General features: G+C 58.5%; 2 protein-coding genes across 2 annotated transcripts; both read left to right on the plus strand.

Annotated features, from left to right (window-relative positions):
• Window positions 1-838: 838 nt before the first annotated feature.
• On the plus strand, window positions 839-4,109 carry LOC116862884 (collagen alpha-1(I) chain-like). The gene is made up of 3 exons (XM_032850321.1): window positions 839-879; window positions 3,184-3,985; window positions 4,080-4,109. Exons 1-3 carry the CDS (start codon window positions 839-841, stop codon window positions 4,107-4,109), a joined length of 873 nt encoding a protein of 290 aa, XP_032706212.1.
• Window positions 4,003-13,428, plus strand: LOC116862880 (matrix metalloproteinase-25-like). Its single transcript, XM_032850313.1, has 10 exons — window positions 4,003-4,246; window positions 4,640-4,772; window positions 6,195-6,339; window positions 6,413-6,705; window positions 11,534-11,710; window positions 11,798-11,879; window positions 12,047-12,132; window positions 12,305-12,457; window positions 12,553-12,810; window positions 12,958-13,428. The coding sequence occupies exons 1-10, from the start codon at window positions 4,154-4,156 to the stop codon at window positions 13,227-13,229; spliced, it is 1,692 nt and encodes a 563-aa protein (XP_032706204.1). The 5' UTR covers window positions 4,003-4,153; the 3' UTR covers window positions 13,230-13,428.
• The last annotated feature ends 328 nt before the right edge of the window (window positions 13,429-13,756 follow it).

Consider the following 13,756-nt stretch of genomic DNA (forward strand, 5'->3'; position numbering starts at 1 on the left):
CAACCACTGGGACTTCGGACTACAGAATCCTCCATTTAACGGGTATTTACTACCTTGCTCCCGACATAGAGTGAAGTTACCCTGGTGAGGGAAGGACTTAAAATGATCTTGGCGGGGCTCCTGGGTGGCTCAGTGGGTTAAGCCTCTGCCTTCGGCTCAGGTCATGGTCCCAGGGTCCTGGGATCGAGCCCCACATTGGGCTTTCTGCTTGGTGGGAGCCTGCTTCCCCCTCTATCTCTCTGCCTGCCTCTCTGCCTACTTGTGATCTCTGTCTGTCAAATAATAAATAAAAAGAACCTTAAAAAAATGATCTTGGCACCTGTTACACCCATGTTGTCTTGGCACCTGTTGTCACCCATGATAGAGAGACACTCTCAGGAGGGCAGTGCCCAGCAGCGTGCCCTGAGAAAACAAAAATGGCTTACATGGGACTGCTGCCTGGGGAATGCTCTGAGCACGGAAGCCTCTTTCCAGGGCTGAGTCCGGAACTACAGAAGGAGCAGCGGGATTCCGTTGCCCCTGGGACTGTGCCTGGCAGGCAGCTCTCCGTTGACCATCAGGGAGCTGCTTGCTCTCTATGGATGGCCATTCTTTTTTTTTTTTTTTAAAAGATTTTATTTATTTATTTGACAGAGAGAGATCACAAGTAGAGAGGCAGGCAGAGAGAGAGAGAGAGAGGGAAGCAGGCTCCCTGCTGAGCAGAGAGCCCGATGCGGGACTCGATCCCAGGAACCTGAGATCATGACCTGAGCCGAAGGCAGCGGCTTAACCCACTGAGCCACCCAGGCGCCCCATGGATGGCCATTCTGAAGGGAACTGACAGCATCCTGTTCGGAAGATGGCCACTCTGATCAAGGAAGGTATGAACAAGTCAGTCCGGTGGGCTGAATTGCGGGCTGTTTTTCCAGCTGTGAAGGAAGACTTGAGCAGGGTTAAAAAGTCCTTATGTTTTGGTTTCTACTGACACACAGGCGGGAGGACAGTGGCAACCCGGCTGACTACAGAGGTGCCCAGCTGGGGCTCGCTCCCGTGGAAATCACTGTGGGAATTTGCAGGGTGCATTAAAGAAAGTAGGGTGTGTTGAAGCCCATCAGAAGAGCCCCCTTCCAGGTTTGGAAGGTGACTGGAATCCACAATCAGATATCCCCATGCACTCACCTAACGTGGCCGCCCGGGTCCACAGAATGAGTGGATGTGGGGGGGCCTGGGGGGCAGAATCGACACTCACTCCCCCCATGGCTTCTAGGATGGGAAATGGCAGTAGGAACTGTTCCTCTGCCTGCTGAAGGGACAGAGGCTACAGAACTACAGAACGTGCTGACACATCGTCACAGGGATGCCCGTGGTCATTCTGGAGGCGGCAGATGGGTCCCCACAGGAAGAGACACCGACTCCGGACCGGGCTTTGCTGAGCCAGAGGTGGATGGACGTGCTCAGAGAGCCAGAAACTAACCAGAACGGAGACCAACATTTCTTCAGACCAAGAACCACCACTGCCAGCCGGTAATGTCCCACAGCGGGCAAAGAGATATCCTCCTCGGAGACTGGTTTGGTAGAGAATTGGGAGAGGCAATTAAAGCATTGGTTGTCTAAAACGGGGTGGGGATATAAAGTAATGACTAAATGAGTTATGTCGTAAGGGAAATCCAGCGCCCCAGGAACCCCTCCAAGGAGGCTCCGAGCAAGAGATGCTGTTGTCGTCTTAGCTCGATTATACTGGATGTCCATAAGGGCGAAGCAAAACCATGCATGTGCTGAGAGCACTCCTGCTTCTGCACCCTGACCAGATCGAGGAGAGGACTTCAAACCCGGTGACCGGCCTCACCCTGAGAGATGTTTTCATGCAAGAGAACGATGGACTGGAATGGTTCCCAAGAACTGGATGGGATACTAGTAATGTGCCGTACTATCATTTTGCTGCAAGGGGTCGTGTGGCCAGAGACTAGGGGCGTGTGTGTGTGTGTGTGTGTGTGAGAGAGAGAGAGAGAGAGAGAGATAAATAACAGAAGAAAATACATATATGGGTCTTAGCACAGAGGTCTTAAATCTCCTGTAATTTCCTAAAAGGTAAGAGCACTAAAATCATCTTCTGTTCTAACATTTGCTCTTTGACCCCAGTTCCGGACACTGGGCTCCTAAGTCCCTTGGAATTTCCTGGGGGATGGGAGTGTCTTATTCTAAGGAGGTGACTCCCGGAGAGCTCCTGGACAGAGGCTAAATGAGCAACCCACGACTGGAAGCCTGGAAATTCAGCCCCATCTCCCATCACCCAGGGAGGGAAGAGGGACCAGAGATTGAATTATTAGTTGAGCGTGCCTATGTGACAAGCCTCCATAAAACTCTCCAAAGTTTGGGCTTTGGAAGGTTTCTGGGTGGTAACATCCAGCACCACAGGAACAGGAATCACTCAGCCCCTGTCCCAAATAATGTTTTGCTTTGGGGAAAACCCAACACACAGTTGGTGTCAGGAAGCCTCCTGAGTGGGGTAGGAGTTGGAGGGTCAAGGAGAAGCTGGGAAGGGGAAGTGCAGGCTTTCGTTGCACTTGGGATTGACCACGGACTGTGCTGTGTTCTTACCCCACCCCACCCCCAGCCGCGGTGTTGAGGTCCTCATCCCTAGGACCTCAGCCTGTGACTGTTCTGAGAGGCAGGCCCTTTCCAGAGGCGACGAAGGCAAAACGAGGCCGTGAGGGTGGCCTGACTGTGCCCTTAGCGGTGAGAGGAGATGTGGGCCAGGGCTGCCGGGCGCAGAGGGAAGACCAGGTGGGCACGAGCCCCGGGCAGCCACCTGCAAGCCCAGCGGAGGGACTGAACTGGCCGGAAGATCAGACCTTGCCGGCACCTGGGTCTTGGCCGTCCAGCCTCCAGAAATAAATTCGTGTTGTTTCCGGCACCCGGTCCGCGGTGGTTTGTTAGCGCAGCTGGCGGGGACGCATACAGGATTTCTGTGTTTTAGTTTGTATCTGGAGCTCGCTCATCCTGCTCGTTATTTATTTTATTTAAGCCACAGGGCGCCCATCGCTGCCCTGCTGCAGAGACAGAGCGGTGGGACCCGCACGCCCTTCGGCCCTCGCCGGGAAGTCCCCTCCCCCGCCCCATTCCTCCCCATCCGTCTCCTGCGGCACCGCCTTGTAGCCCTGGGCTTCCCCGGCGGGGGTGAGGCGTGGCTCTGCGGGTCCCCAGGTCTCTGTCGGATCCGCTCCGGTTCACCCCCTCCTCCGCGCTGCGCGTCCCGCCCTGGGCTGCAGCTCCAGCCTCTGCGCGCGGGGCACCGGCTCTTGCACGGCTAACACCAGCGGGAGGGGGCGCCGTCTCCGGGAGGCCCGGACCCCGGCCCGCGGACGCAGAGCCCCCGCACAGCCCACGGGGCTCGGGGAGTGAAGGCGCCGAGCCCCGGCAGCGGCAGCGGACACGCCGGGGCGCCAGCGGAGCCAGGCGGGTAGCGGGCCCTGGACCCCGCGGAGAGTGGAAGCGTCCCAGCCTCTGGCGGCGGGCCTCGGGGTCTCCGGCAGGGGCGGCGTGGGGAGGGGCGCCCCGGAGTCTCCCCTCACCCGGCCGGCTGCGCGCGGTGGAGAAAGCAGAAACAAGCCGTGCGGCGGAGAGTCCCGGGGGAGCCGGATTCTGGGAAGAGAAACTTGCGGGCGCGGCCAGGGACGGGAGGCGGGGGCGCTCGGCGGGGGTTCCTCGCCGCCCCTCACCCGCGCCGCCCGCGGTCCAAGAAGCCGGCTCCCCCCTGCTCGCTGGGCGTCTAAAGGCTGGGCCACTGGCCTCGCCGGGTCGCTACCGCTCAACGGCTGCGGCCGCCCTGCCCCGCCCGGAGGGAGGGGCCGCCCGCGCAGCGCGGGGTCCTGCGGAGCCGGCCGAGGACCCAGAGGCCGCGGCCGCGCACCCGGAGCCTGCACCTCCGCCTCCTCTCGCGCCTTCTCCACCCTCCCGGGACCCGCGGCCACCCGGCCCACCTGGGCCCCCCGCGGGACGTCTCCGGGTACCTCGAGTCGTGCCTCCCAGGAACCCCGGGCGCGCAGCGCGGCCTCCGGAGCTCCGGCCCACCCCTCCTACCTCGCGCGGGGTTCCCCGAGCCTCTCCGGGCCCCAGACCCCCTCGCGTAGGTCCCCAGAGCGGCCCTGGGCAGACCCCCTCGAGCCCCGCGGGCATGCTTGGGCTCCTGGCGCTGCTGCTCCCGCTGCTGCCTCCGTCGCCGGTGAGCGCCCTGGAGCCCTCCGCGCAGGACGTGAGCCTGGGAGTGGTGAGTGCGGGGGGTCTTCACGTTCCTGGGATCTTCGGGGTGGGGGTGGGGTCCGGACGAGGCTGGGGGCTGATTCAGTTGCCAGAGAGTGACTGGGGATGGGGTCTGGGGAACCCAGATTCTTGGCCCCATCTGTTAGGGGGCTGGGATTTGAAGATCTGTTGAGGGGTAGGGATGGGGAGGTGGAGGACAGGACTGTTGGGGCGGACACAACCCAGGGCTGGAGAGCTTGGGCTTTGAGATAGACAACAGGCGGTCACCTGGGGACAGCTGGGCCCCCCTGTGCTCCGGATGCCCGGATGTGGGGCAAGGCGGGGGGGCTTCCAGAATGGTGGTAGGAAGGGGGTGTCTCTCCCACTCACTCCGCTTCACCTGTTCCCTCCTTTGGTCTAGGACTGGCTGACTCGCTATGGCTATCTGCCACCACCCCACCCTGCCCAAGCCCAGCTGCAGAGCCCTGCAAAGCTGAGGGATGCTATCAAGGTCATGCAGAGGTTTGCTGGCCTACCTGAGACAGGCATCCTGGGTAGGTGGACCCCCACCCCTCCCCAGCCCTGCCTCTGCACCCAGCCTGACCATTAGCCAGCAGTAGCTAAACCTCAGCGTGCACCTGAATCACAGGATCTACGAAACGCTGGTCTTGGGGCCAAACCCATGAGATTCTCAGGCATTCCTTTTTCAATAAGTATTTACTAAGAATCTCTTACGTGTAAGGCCATTTCAGGCTCTGCTGGTGCAGTGATGAACAAAGCAGAAAAGGTCCCTGCTCTCATGGGACTCACACATACAGTTCGAGAACAAACATATGCGAGATAATTTCAGTTAGTTATTTGTGTTTTGAAGAAGATAAAATGCTAGTCAGGGCAGATCACTCTGGAAGGTGTCATGGGGTGAGAGGAGCTCACATGACATAAAGAACTCATAAGATGCAAGTAGAAGGAGCCAGCCATGGGAAGATGTGGGAGAAGAGTGTCCTGGTGGAAGTGCAAAGACCCTGTGGTAGGCTCAAACTGGTGTACCTGTGACGAGAAGAGGATTAAAAAATTAAGCAAGAACCTGACTGGGAATTGGAGGGGGGGGCGATGGTTGAAAGGTGTTTGGGATTGATTACAAGCATGATAAACCACTGGAGGGTTTGAAGGAGGGAGGCCATTGGATTGGCTTTACAGTTGAAGCTTCCTCTGCTTGCTGATGGAGACTGGAGGGTGGGAGTGGAGACCAGGAAGGAGGCAATTGAATCCAGGGTACATATTTTGGAGGTAGCGCTGAGTGGGGAAGAGAGAACTTGGGGGATGCTGGCGAGCTACAAGGGAGGTAGGACCTTTCTCTGTCCTGTCCACTGGATACTTTTTGTCACCTCAACCAATGAGGTGAGGTTTGATCTTCATTTGAAGATGGGGGGACAGCTGGGAAGGGAGCTGAGCTAGGAAAGGGGATTCCAGGCAGATCTAATCTGGGAGACTGGGAGATCTAATCTGGGGAGACCCCAAAACCTGGGGGCTTTGGACTTTAGGATGTGTGGTGAGGATAGGGACCTAGAGTGTGAGGTACGGATGAGCAATGTTCCAAGGGGCTCCGGCCTCGATGAGAGGAATCCTCAAGCAGCCCCGGGGCTCCTTTCTCCAGAGTCCAGGCACCGGGGCCCAGGGAAGCAGGAGCCCCAGATCCCAGATCTGATCACCACATGGAGGCAGCCAGTCCGTCCAGGGCTCAGTAAAGAGGGTGACACTGCCCTGAAGAGCAGAGTCCTAATTTGACCTGAGCTGTCTACCAGACTTGGAGAGCCCGTGCTCACATCCAAGCCATGGGGCTTCCTGGGCAAGTTGTTTAACGTCTCCAAGCCTCAGTGTGTCCGTGTAGGAAGTTAGCTGATAGCTACCAGGTAGACAACGGGGTAGAGCAGGTTGTCCTACTGCTGATCCCCTTCCCCCCACACCCTCTCTCCCAGACCGCGTGACGGTGGCCACCATGCAGAGGCCCCGCTGCTCCCTGCCCGATGTGCTGGGGGTGGCCGAGCTGGTCAGGCGCCGCCGGCGCCGGCGCCGATACGCTCTGAGCAACAGCAAGTGGGAGAAGCGAACCCTAACATGGAGGTAGGTCCCGGGACGCACCCCGCCCGCCTGCCTGCTGGGCCCGGTGTGGAACAGCTGCCTTCTGTCTCCCCAGGGTTCGCTCCTTCCCCCAGAACTCAGCTCTGACCTCGGAGACAGTGCGGACCCTCATGCACCATGCCCTGAGCACCTGGGGCATTGAGTCAGGCCTCAGATTCCAGGAGCTGGTTTCTCAGGACCCAACAGAGCCCGACATCCTCATCGACTTCGCCCGGGCATATCACCAGGACAGTTATCCCTTCGACGGGCAGGGAGGTACCCTCGCCCACGCCTTCTTCCCCGGGGAGCATCCCATCTCTGGTGACACTCATTTTGATGATGAGGAAACCTGGACTTACGGCTCAAAAGGTATGATCTCCCTATTCTGAGACATCCTCTCCCCAGGTCTGTCTTTAAGAATTCGGTTTCAATCACATGTATTGATGGAGACTATAGCGGTTGGGCTTCTCCAGAGAAACAGAACCAGTAGGTTGTGTGTGTGTGCGTGGACAGTGATTTATTTCAAGGAATTGGCTCACGGCATTGTGGAGGCCGGCAAATCCAAAATCTGTAGGACAGGCACGCAAGACTGGGAATTCAAGTGAGAGTTAGTGCTGCAGTCCTGGGTCTGATATCCTCAGAGCAAGCCAGGTGGCTGGAAGCCCAGGTGTGATTTCTGTGTTGCAATCTGGAGGCAGAATTCCTTTCTCTCTGGGAAACCTCAGGTTTTGGTCTTAGGGCCTTCAACTGCTTAGACGAGGCCCACCCACCATGGCCCACAATCTGCTTTACTTACAGTCCACTGATTGTAGATGTTAATCACGTCTACAAAATAACCTACATGACAGCATCTACATTGGTGTTTGACTAAACCACTGGGCACCCTAGTCTGGCTAAGTTGACACGGAAAATTACCCATCACCGAGGCCTCTCAGGCGTCCCAGCCCTGAGCTGCGGACTTAAAGAGATGAAAACAGCTCCTTCCAGCAGCTGAGTCAGAATAGTAACCGGCAGTTGCTACACACGATGATGCAACTTGGGGGAATCCTAGCAGAGGAAGTCCTCTAGCCTCCAGTGCTCAGAAGAGAGGCCTACCCAAAGCCTTTGACTGACAGGGCTTCCTAGAAGTGGTGACTTTGTTCATCCCGCATATGTATACTGAGGGCCAACTAGCACATGAGGTCCTGTTCCCCCAGGGTGTGGGGGGCTACGGGGAGGATGCAGAGAAAAGAGCAAGTCAGTGAGCTCGCTGAGTCCAGGTCGCCAGGGGGAGGGGCACAGGGGGCCATCTGGGGCTGGGAGTTTGAAATACGGTGTTGGGAGGCAGGCTGTAGAGGACGGATGGATGGTGTGTCTCATAACACAGAGGGTCTTGGAAGCACAGGGACAGAATGGGGAGGATGGGGGAAGGGAATGGGAGCCATGGGAGGTCTGGCATTCTGGAAACGCCCCTGGCTGCAGGGTCCAGAAAAGATGGTGATGGGAGTCAGAGGACAGTTGAGTCGGGACGGGCAAAGAGTGGGGTCTAACTGAACCCTGGTGGCAGAGGGGGTGGGAGGAAGGGGTGATGGTTCAGGGGACCCTGGAGGAGGAAGGGCAGGCTCTCAGAAGGCAGAGGGGAGTTCAGGTTGGCTGCGTGTTGGCTGCCCTTGTGGGCTATTCAATGTGGGCGATGCTTTCATGGTCAAGTGTCTTGCTCTAGAACTGGGACTTCTCAGACTTGGGTCAGGTTCCCCTTTAGCACAGCTCAAGATGAAAGTTCTTGTGCAAGCAGTTTCTCAGGGTATGTTCTCGGGGGAAAGGGAAATAAAAGCGGGCTGGGGAAAGCAGCTAAGTCAGGATGCGGTCTCAGCTGAGAGCAGCCTGACCCATATTGCTGGTCCCGCCTGGAGGCCAGGGGTCCAGGTCTTCTAGTCACTCTGCAAGCTGCCGTTCCGTTGGCTGTGAGCCATGGCAGGAAGGCTGGCAGGAGGGAAAGCCATTTTCCGGGGGAGGGGGCATCCAGGAGAGGGACACACAGGGTCTGACTTGGACGAGGTACCCATAGCATCCACAGAAGTGAGGTTGTATAACGCAGCATTTAAGCACACTGGCTAGAAGCGAACTCCGGTCAGGGCTCAGTTTCGTCATCTGAGAAATGGGGATTATAATAGTGCCTGCTGGCAGGTGGGCTTGTAATTCCCCTATAGCTGTCAGCACGAGCCCTGCACACAGTAGCACTCCACTCGTGGCCAGCTGCTATGAGCTGGTCCGGTGGCATTCAGAGGTTGGTAAGGTTCCGGGAGGGGAGTGTAGGACGTGAAGGTCAAGCACAGAGCTGTGGAGAGCCCCACAGTGAAGGGGAGGAGAGAAAGAGAGGAGGAACCAAGGGAAATGCAGAAAGAACATGTCCACAGGTGACCAGGAATGAGAGTGACGAAGGACTCAGGCAGCAGTGGGCAGGGCAGCAACCAGGCCAGTATGTTACATGGGCCTGGATTTGATCATCTATGGACAAAGTGACCTTGGGGCCTACAGACTTGGCGGGTGGGGGAGGAGTCCTGACCAGCGTGAAGTGAGGCGTGAGAGGGGCTGAGGAAGTGAAGACTGAGTTTAGACCACTGACCACAGAACTTGCTAGGGAAGGTCAGGGGGGTGGAGGTGGGCAGATAGGTACTGGGGTGGCTTAGGATGAGGGAGACTTGAGCACTTCGTGATGCTGGGTGAGCCAACAGAAAGAAAGAGATGGGGAATGGATGAATGGATTCATGCATAGATAGATCGATGGATGGATAGGTGGATGGATGGATAGATGGATGGATGGATGGACAAGTGGATGGATGGATGGATGGATGGATGGATTGATGAATGGATGGATGGACAAGTGGATGGATGGATGGATAGATTGATGGATGGATGGACAAGTGGATGGATAGATGGATAGATTGATGGATGGATGGACAAGTGGATGGATGGATGGATGGACAGGTGGATGGATGGATGGATGGATGGATACATTGATGGGATGGACAAGTGGATGGATGGATGGATAGATTGATGGATGGATGGATGGATAGGTGGATGGATGGATGCATGCATGCATGAATGGAAGGATGGATGGATGGACAAGTGGATGGGTGGATGGATAGATTGATGGATGGATGGACAGTGGATGGATGGATGGATGGATGGACAGGTGGATGGATGGATGCATGCATGCATGCATGAATGGAAGGATGGATGGATGGACAAGTGGATGGATGGATGGATAGATTGATGGATGGATGGATGGACAAATGGATGGGTGGATGGATGTATGGACAGGTGGATGGATGGATGCATGCATGAATGGAAGGATGGATAGACATAGACATCCTTAGACACATGGATGCAGGGATGGATGGAGGGATGGGTGGGGCATTGTCCTTATCCTTTTGGAGGTAAGTGAAGTGAGGTCCTTGCATAGGACAGGGCAGGGCAGGAGGTGAGCGTGGGGGAGGTGGAGCTGTCTGCCCAGGCACACAGGAAGTTACAGATTACATCGGATGGCCTGTCTTGATGAAATAGGAAACACATTTGTCAGCATTTGTCACCTAAGAGTTGGGGGCCAGAGCTAGGGTGCAGCCTGAGGGGCCATGTGCCTGGCATTCAGGCTAGTGGAGAGCAAAGAGGAGCTGTCCATTGAGGTCTAGAGGAGAGCTAAGCGGAGGTGTCGAGGACCCCGAAGAAAGGGCACCTGGGATCTCATGGCTGGGGCTGCAGTGGTGTGTCTTCCCCCAGCTGCAAAGCAGGGGAAGATGCAAGGAAGGGTGTGGCCAAAGGAGAGGCAAAGCAGGGATAGGAGGGGTGAGGTGAGGGAAGAAGGACATCTACTTGATGTGGACACCAAACTTCCTCCTGTTTCTCAGAAAAAGGCTCCAGGGCAATAAGAAAACCCACAGCCAACAAAATCCTTCAGTACCTGTGCAGTTTGACCCAGACCATCTGAAGTCACTGCTGAAAGGCAGCACGATGTAGGCAGAGGACTTGGCTATACCGTCATTGGACTTGACCTCCCTGTGCCTCAGTTTCCCACCCATCAAATGAGGACAGGAAGAAGGGGTTTTATGAGAGGAAAATGTGGACAAGTACTCACTGCTCTTCTTAAGACTTGCTCACCCATTTCTTTCTTATACTCTCATCCAGAAGCCCTTAGGGGTTGAGAGAAATTTGCTTTTCGGATCACCAGGTCCCTTCCAATAAACCCACTTTCAGCAGCACTGGCCCGAGTTAGAGATTTGCATGCAGTAGATCAGCATCTGTGGACATCGTGCCTCCTTGGGTGGCTGCTTGCCTCTCTTGCCATCTTGCTGTCGTGGTCTCTTGGCCTCTCAGCAGCAGGAGCAGGAGCTGGCCCGTGGATCGATGAGGAGCTGGGATTTGGCCAGCAACTGGGAGCGTAAAGAGGCTCATCCTGGCGCCCAGGCTGGTCCCCAAGGAAGAGGCTGTGGTCAGAGAGGCTGGGTACGAGGCTGGCTGCCAGGGCCAGCAGGCTGTGGTCTGAGAGTGCCTGCCGGAGGAGGTGGATGGACTGTAGAGGCAGGAAGGCAGCCGGGACCCTGGGGAGGCAGGGGAAGGGTGGAGGCTGTGGGAAGGGGGAGATGGGGGAGGGTGACAGAGGACTGAGGGGTGGGGGCGCTGGAGGGGTGCGCATGGGAAGAGGGGGAGTGCCATGAGGGTGGGAGCGGAGTGAAGGTCTTGGGGACAGAGGCTGAGGAGACCATGGGAGGGGAGTTCTGACCACAGACAAGCCGAGAGGAGGGAAACTCCAGGGACTGGGGCTTCTGAGAGAGAGAGAGAGAGAGAGAGAGAGAGAGAAATGCATCCCTATGTTCCTGTTTCCGTCAGAGTGTTCCTTATGGACAGGCTTCCCTGCCTGAGGGCCGGCTTCCTCTGTCTAGACTGTCTCCTCCTAACCTCTTCAGTGGGTCTCTTCAGCCTGGTACCCAAGTTTCCAGAACTGCCAAATAAGGCTACTAAAAAAAAAAATCTACCAAATAAGTGAACGCACACAAGAAGGACAAAATGGCTCGCGGAAGGGTCTGGGGACAGCCATCTCTGGAGGGTCTCCTGGTTGCTCCTCTCTGCCAGGCAGGCCCCACCCAGGGGCTTCCAGACTGCCTCCCTTCCCGGTGTGGGGGAGGGGCACAGGTCTAGTCCAAGTTCCCTCCTTCCCCAGATGGCGAGGGGACTGACCTGTTCGCTGTGGCTGTCCATGAGTTTGGCCACGCCCTGGGCCTGGGCCACTCCTCAGCACCCAACTCGATTATGAGGCCCTTCTACCAGGGCCCGGTTGGCGAACCCCACAAGTACCGCCTGTCCCAGGATGACCGCGAAGGCCTGCAGCAGCTCTACGGTATGGGGGCAGGAGAGGAGTGCTCTGCCCGCGGCCTCCGCTGCAGCAAGGCAGGCAACTCAGGCCTTGCTGACTTTCTCTCCACAGGGAAGGTGCCCGAAACCCCCTACGATAAGCCCACAAGGAAACCCCTGGCCCCTGCTCCCCCGCCCCCTGCCCTGCCCCCCGACAGGGGAGGCCCCCCCCGCTGCACCACCCGGGGTGAAGTCCCTAACCTCAGGGTGGTCCTTGGTGAGATGGGCATAGTGAGCGTCCCTAACCCATAGGACTGTCCTAACAGTTAAGCCAATAGACCAGGAGCCCCGGCCCCTCTCAGCTCACGTCTCCTTTCCTCCCTAGCCCCTCTCTTCCCGTCCCCGACCGATGTGACGGCAATTTCGACGCCATTGCTAACATCCGTGGTGAGATATTCTTCTTCAAAGGTGAGTCAGTCACTCCGGATCTCCCGACCCCACAGAGTTGGTTTTTTTCCCCCCAGGATGCAGCACTTTAAAGGCTAAAACCACAAAGCAAGGCCACTGTACCCGAGCCACGCGCCGGGAGGGAGATCTGTTGCCGTCTCATGCCCCCACGCCCGCCCCTTTCCCACCACAGGCCCCTGGTTCTGGCGCCTGCAGCCCTCGGGCCAGCTGGTGTCCCCCCGGCCCGCGCGGCTCCACCGCTTCTGGGAGGGGCTGCCGGTGGAGGTGAAGGTCATCCAGGCCGCCTACGCCCGGCATCCCGACGGCCGCATCCTGCTGTTCAGCGGTGAGTGGGGGCCGGGACAGCGCTGGGGCCCGCGCGGGATGGGGGCGGGGGCGCACCTGCTCACCTGAGCGGCCCTCCCCGCCCCCGCCCCGCAGGCCCCCAGTTCTGGGTGTTCCAGGACCGGCAGCTGGAGGGCGCCCCGCGGCCGCTCACCGAGCTGGGGCTGCCGGCGGGAGAGGAGGTGGACGCCGTGTTCTCGTGGCCGCTGAACGGGAAGACCTACCTGATCCGGGGCGGGCGCTACTGGCGCTACGACGAGGCGGCGGCGCGCCCAGACCCCGGCTACCCCCGCGACCTGAGTCTTTGGGAAGGGGCGCCTCACGCCCCGGACGATGTCAGCGTCAGCAACGCAGGTGGGAGAGGGTGCTGGGAGGGGCTGGAGGCCCTGGGCACGGGGAGAGGGGTCATCCCGGGGTTTTCCGAGAGCTCTCGGGAGAGACGCGGCGCCGTGGGAGAAGCAGCCTGGACCGGCCCCGAAGTGTCTCCTCTCTCCCGTGCAGGTGACACCTACTTCTTCAAGGGCGCCCACTACTGGCGCTTTCCCAAGGGCAGCGTCAAGGCCGAGCCTGACTCCCCCCAGCCCATGGGCCCCAAGTGGCTGGACTGCCCGGCCCCCAGCGCCGGTCCACATTCCCCCAGGCCCCCCAAAGCGACCCTGGAACCCGGGACCTGCGATTGCTCTTGCGAAATCAATGAGGCCTCAGGGAGGCCGTCGCTGTCCTTCCTGCTGTCCCTTCTGGCCCTGCTGGTGGGGGGCGTCGCCTCCCCTTAAGGGGGACCGGTCTCCCACTGAGGGTCTGTGTGTGTGTTTGGGGGGTGGTCCTGAGTCCCTGCGGAGGTGCATCCTCTCTTCCCAGGGGCGGGACTCTGCGGGAGGCAGCTGGGAGCATGTGGTTGGAGCTAAGCCTTGGAGACGGGGGAGAAAGAGCTGGCGCTTAGACTGGGCAGGTCAGGTGTACCGCGTCGCCTCCCCTGCCCCACCTGCGCGGTTGCAGGGGTACCAGTGCGCTGTCCTCCCAGCGGACGCTCCTTTTCCCTGAATAGCTGGTGTTTCTTAGAGCGCAGCTGCCGCGGAGGGAAGCCTTAACCACCCCCTCCAGGGCGACAGTGGCTCTCAGGAGCAGCTCTGGGCTGTTCGGGCTTTGGAGGAACGGCCTGACTGGGAAACTGAACCCCTGCCTCTGTCTCCACCCGCTGCTCAGAGTTTCCCAGGAATGTCCCACTCTGTCCCGCTTCCAAGACACTGGTCAATGCCACAGGGTTGGAGACCCCAGACCCAGCCCTGAAGCTACCCCTGAG

The sequence above is a fragment of the Lontra canadensis genome, unplaced genomic scaffold (assembly GCF_010015895.1).
Source record: "Lontra canadensis isolate GAN:19392208 unplaced genomic scaffold, GSC_riverotter_1.0 scaffold367, whole genome shotgun sequence".
Taxonomy (NCBI): Eukaryota; Metazoa; Chordata; class Mammalia; order Carnivora; family Mustelidae; genus Lontra; species Lontra canadensis.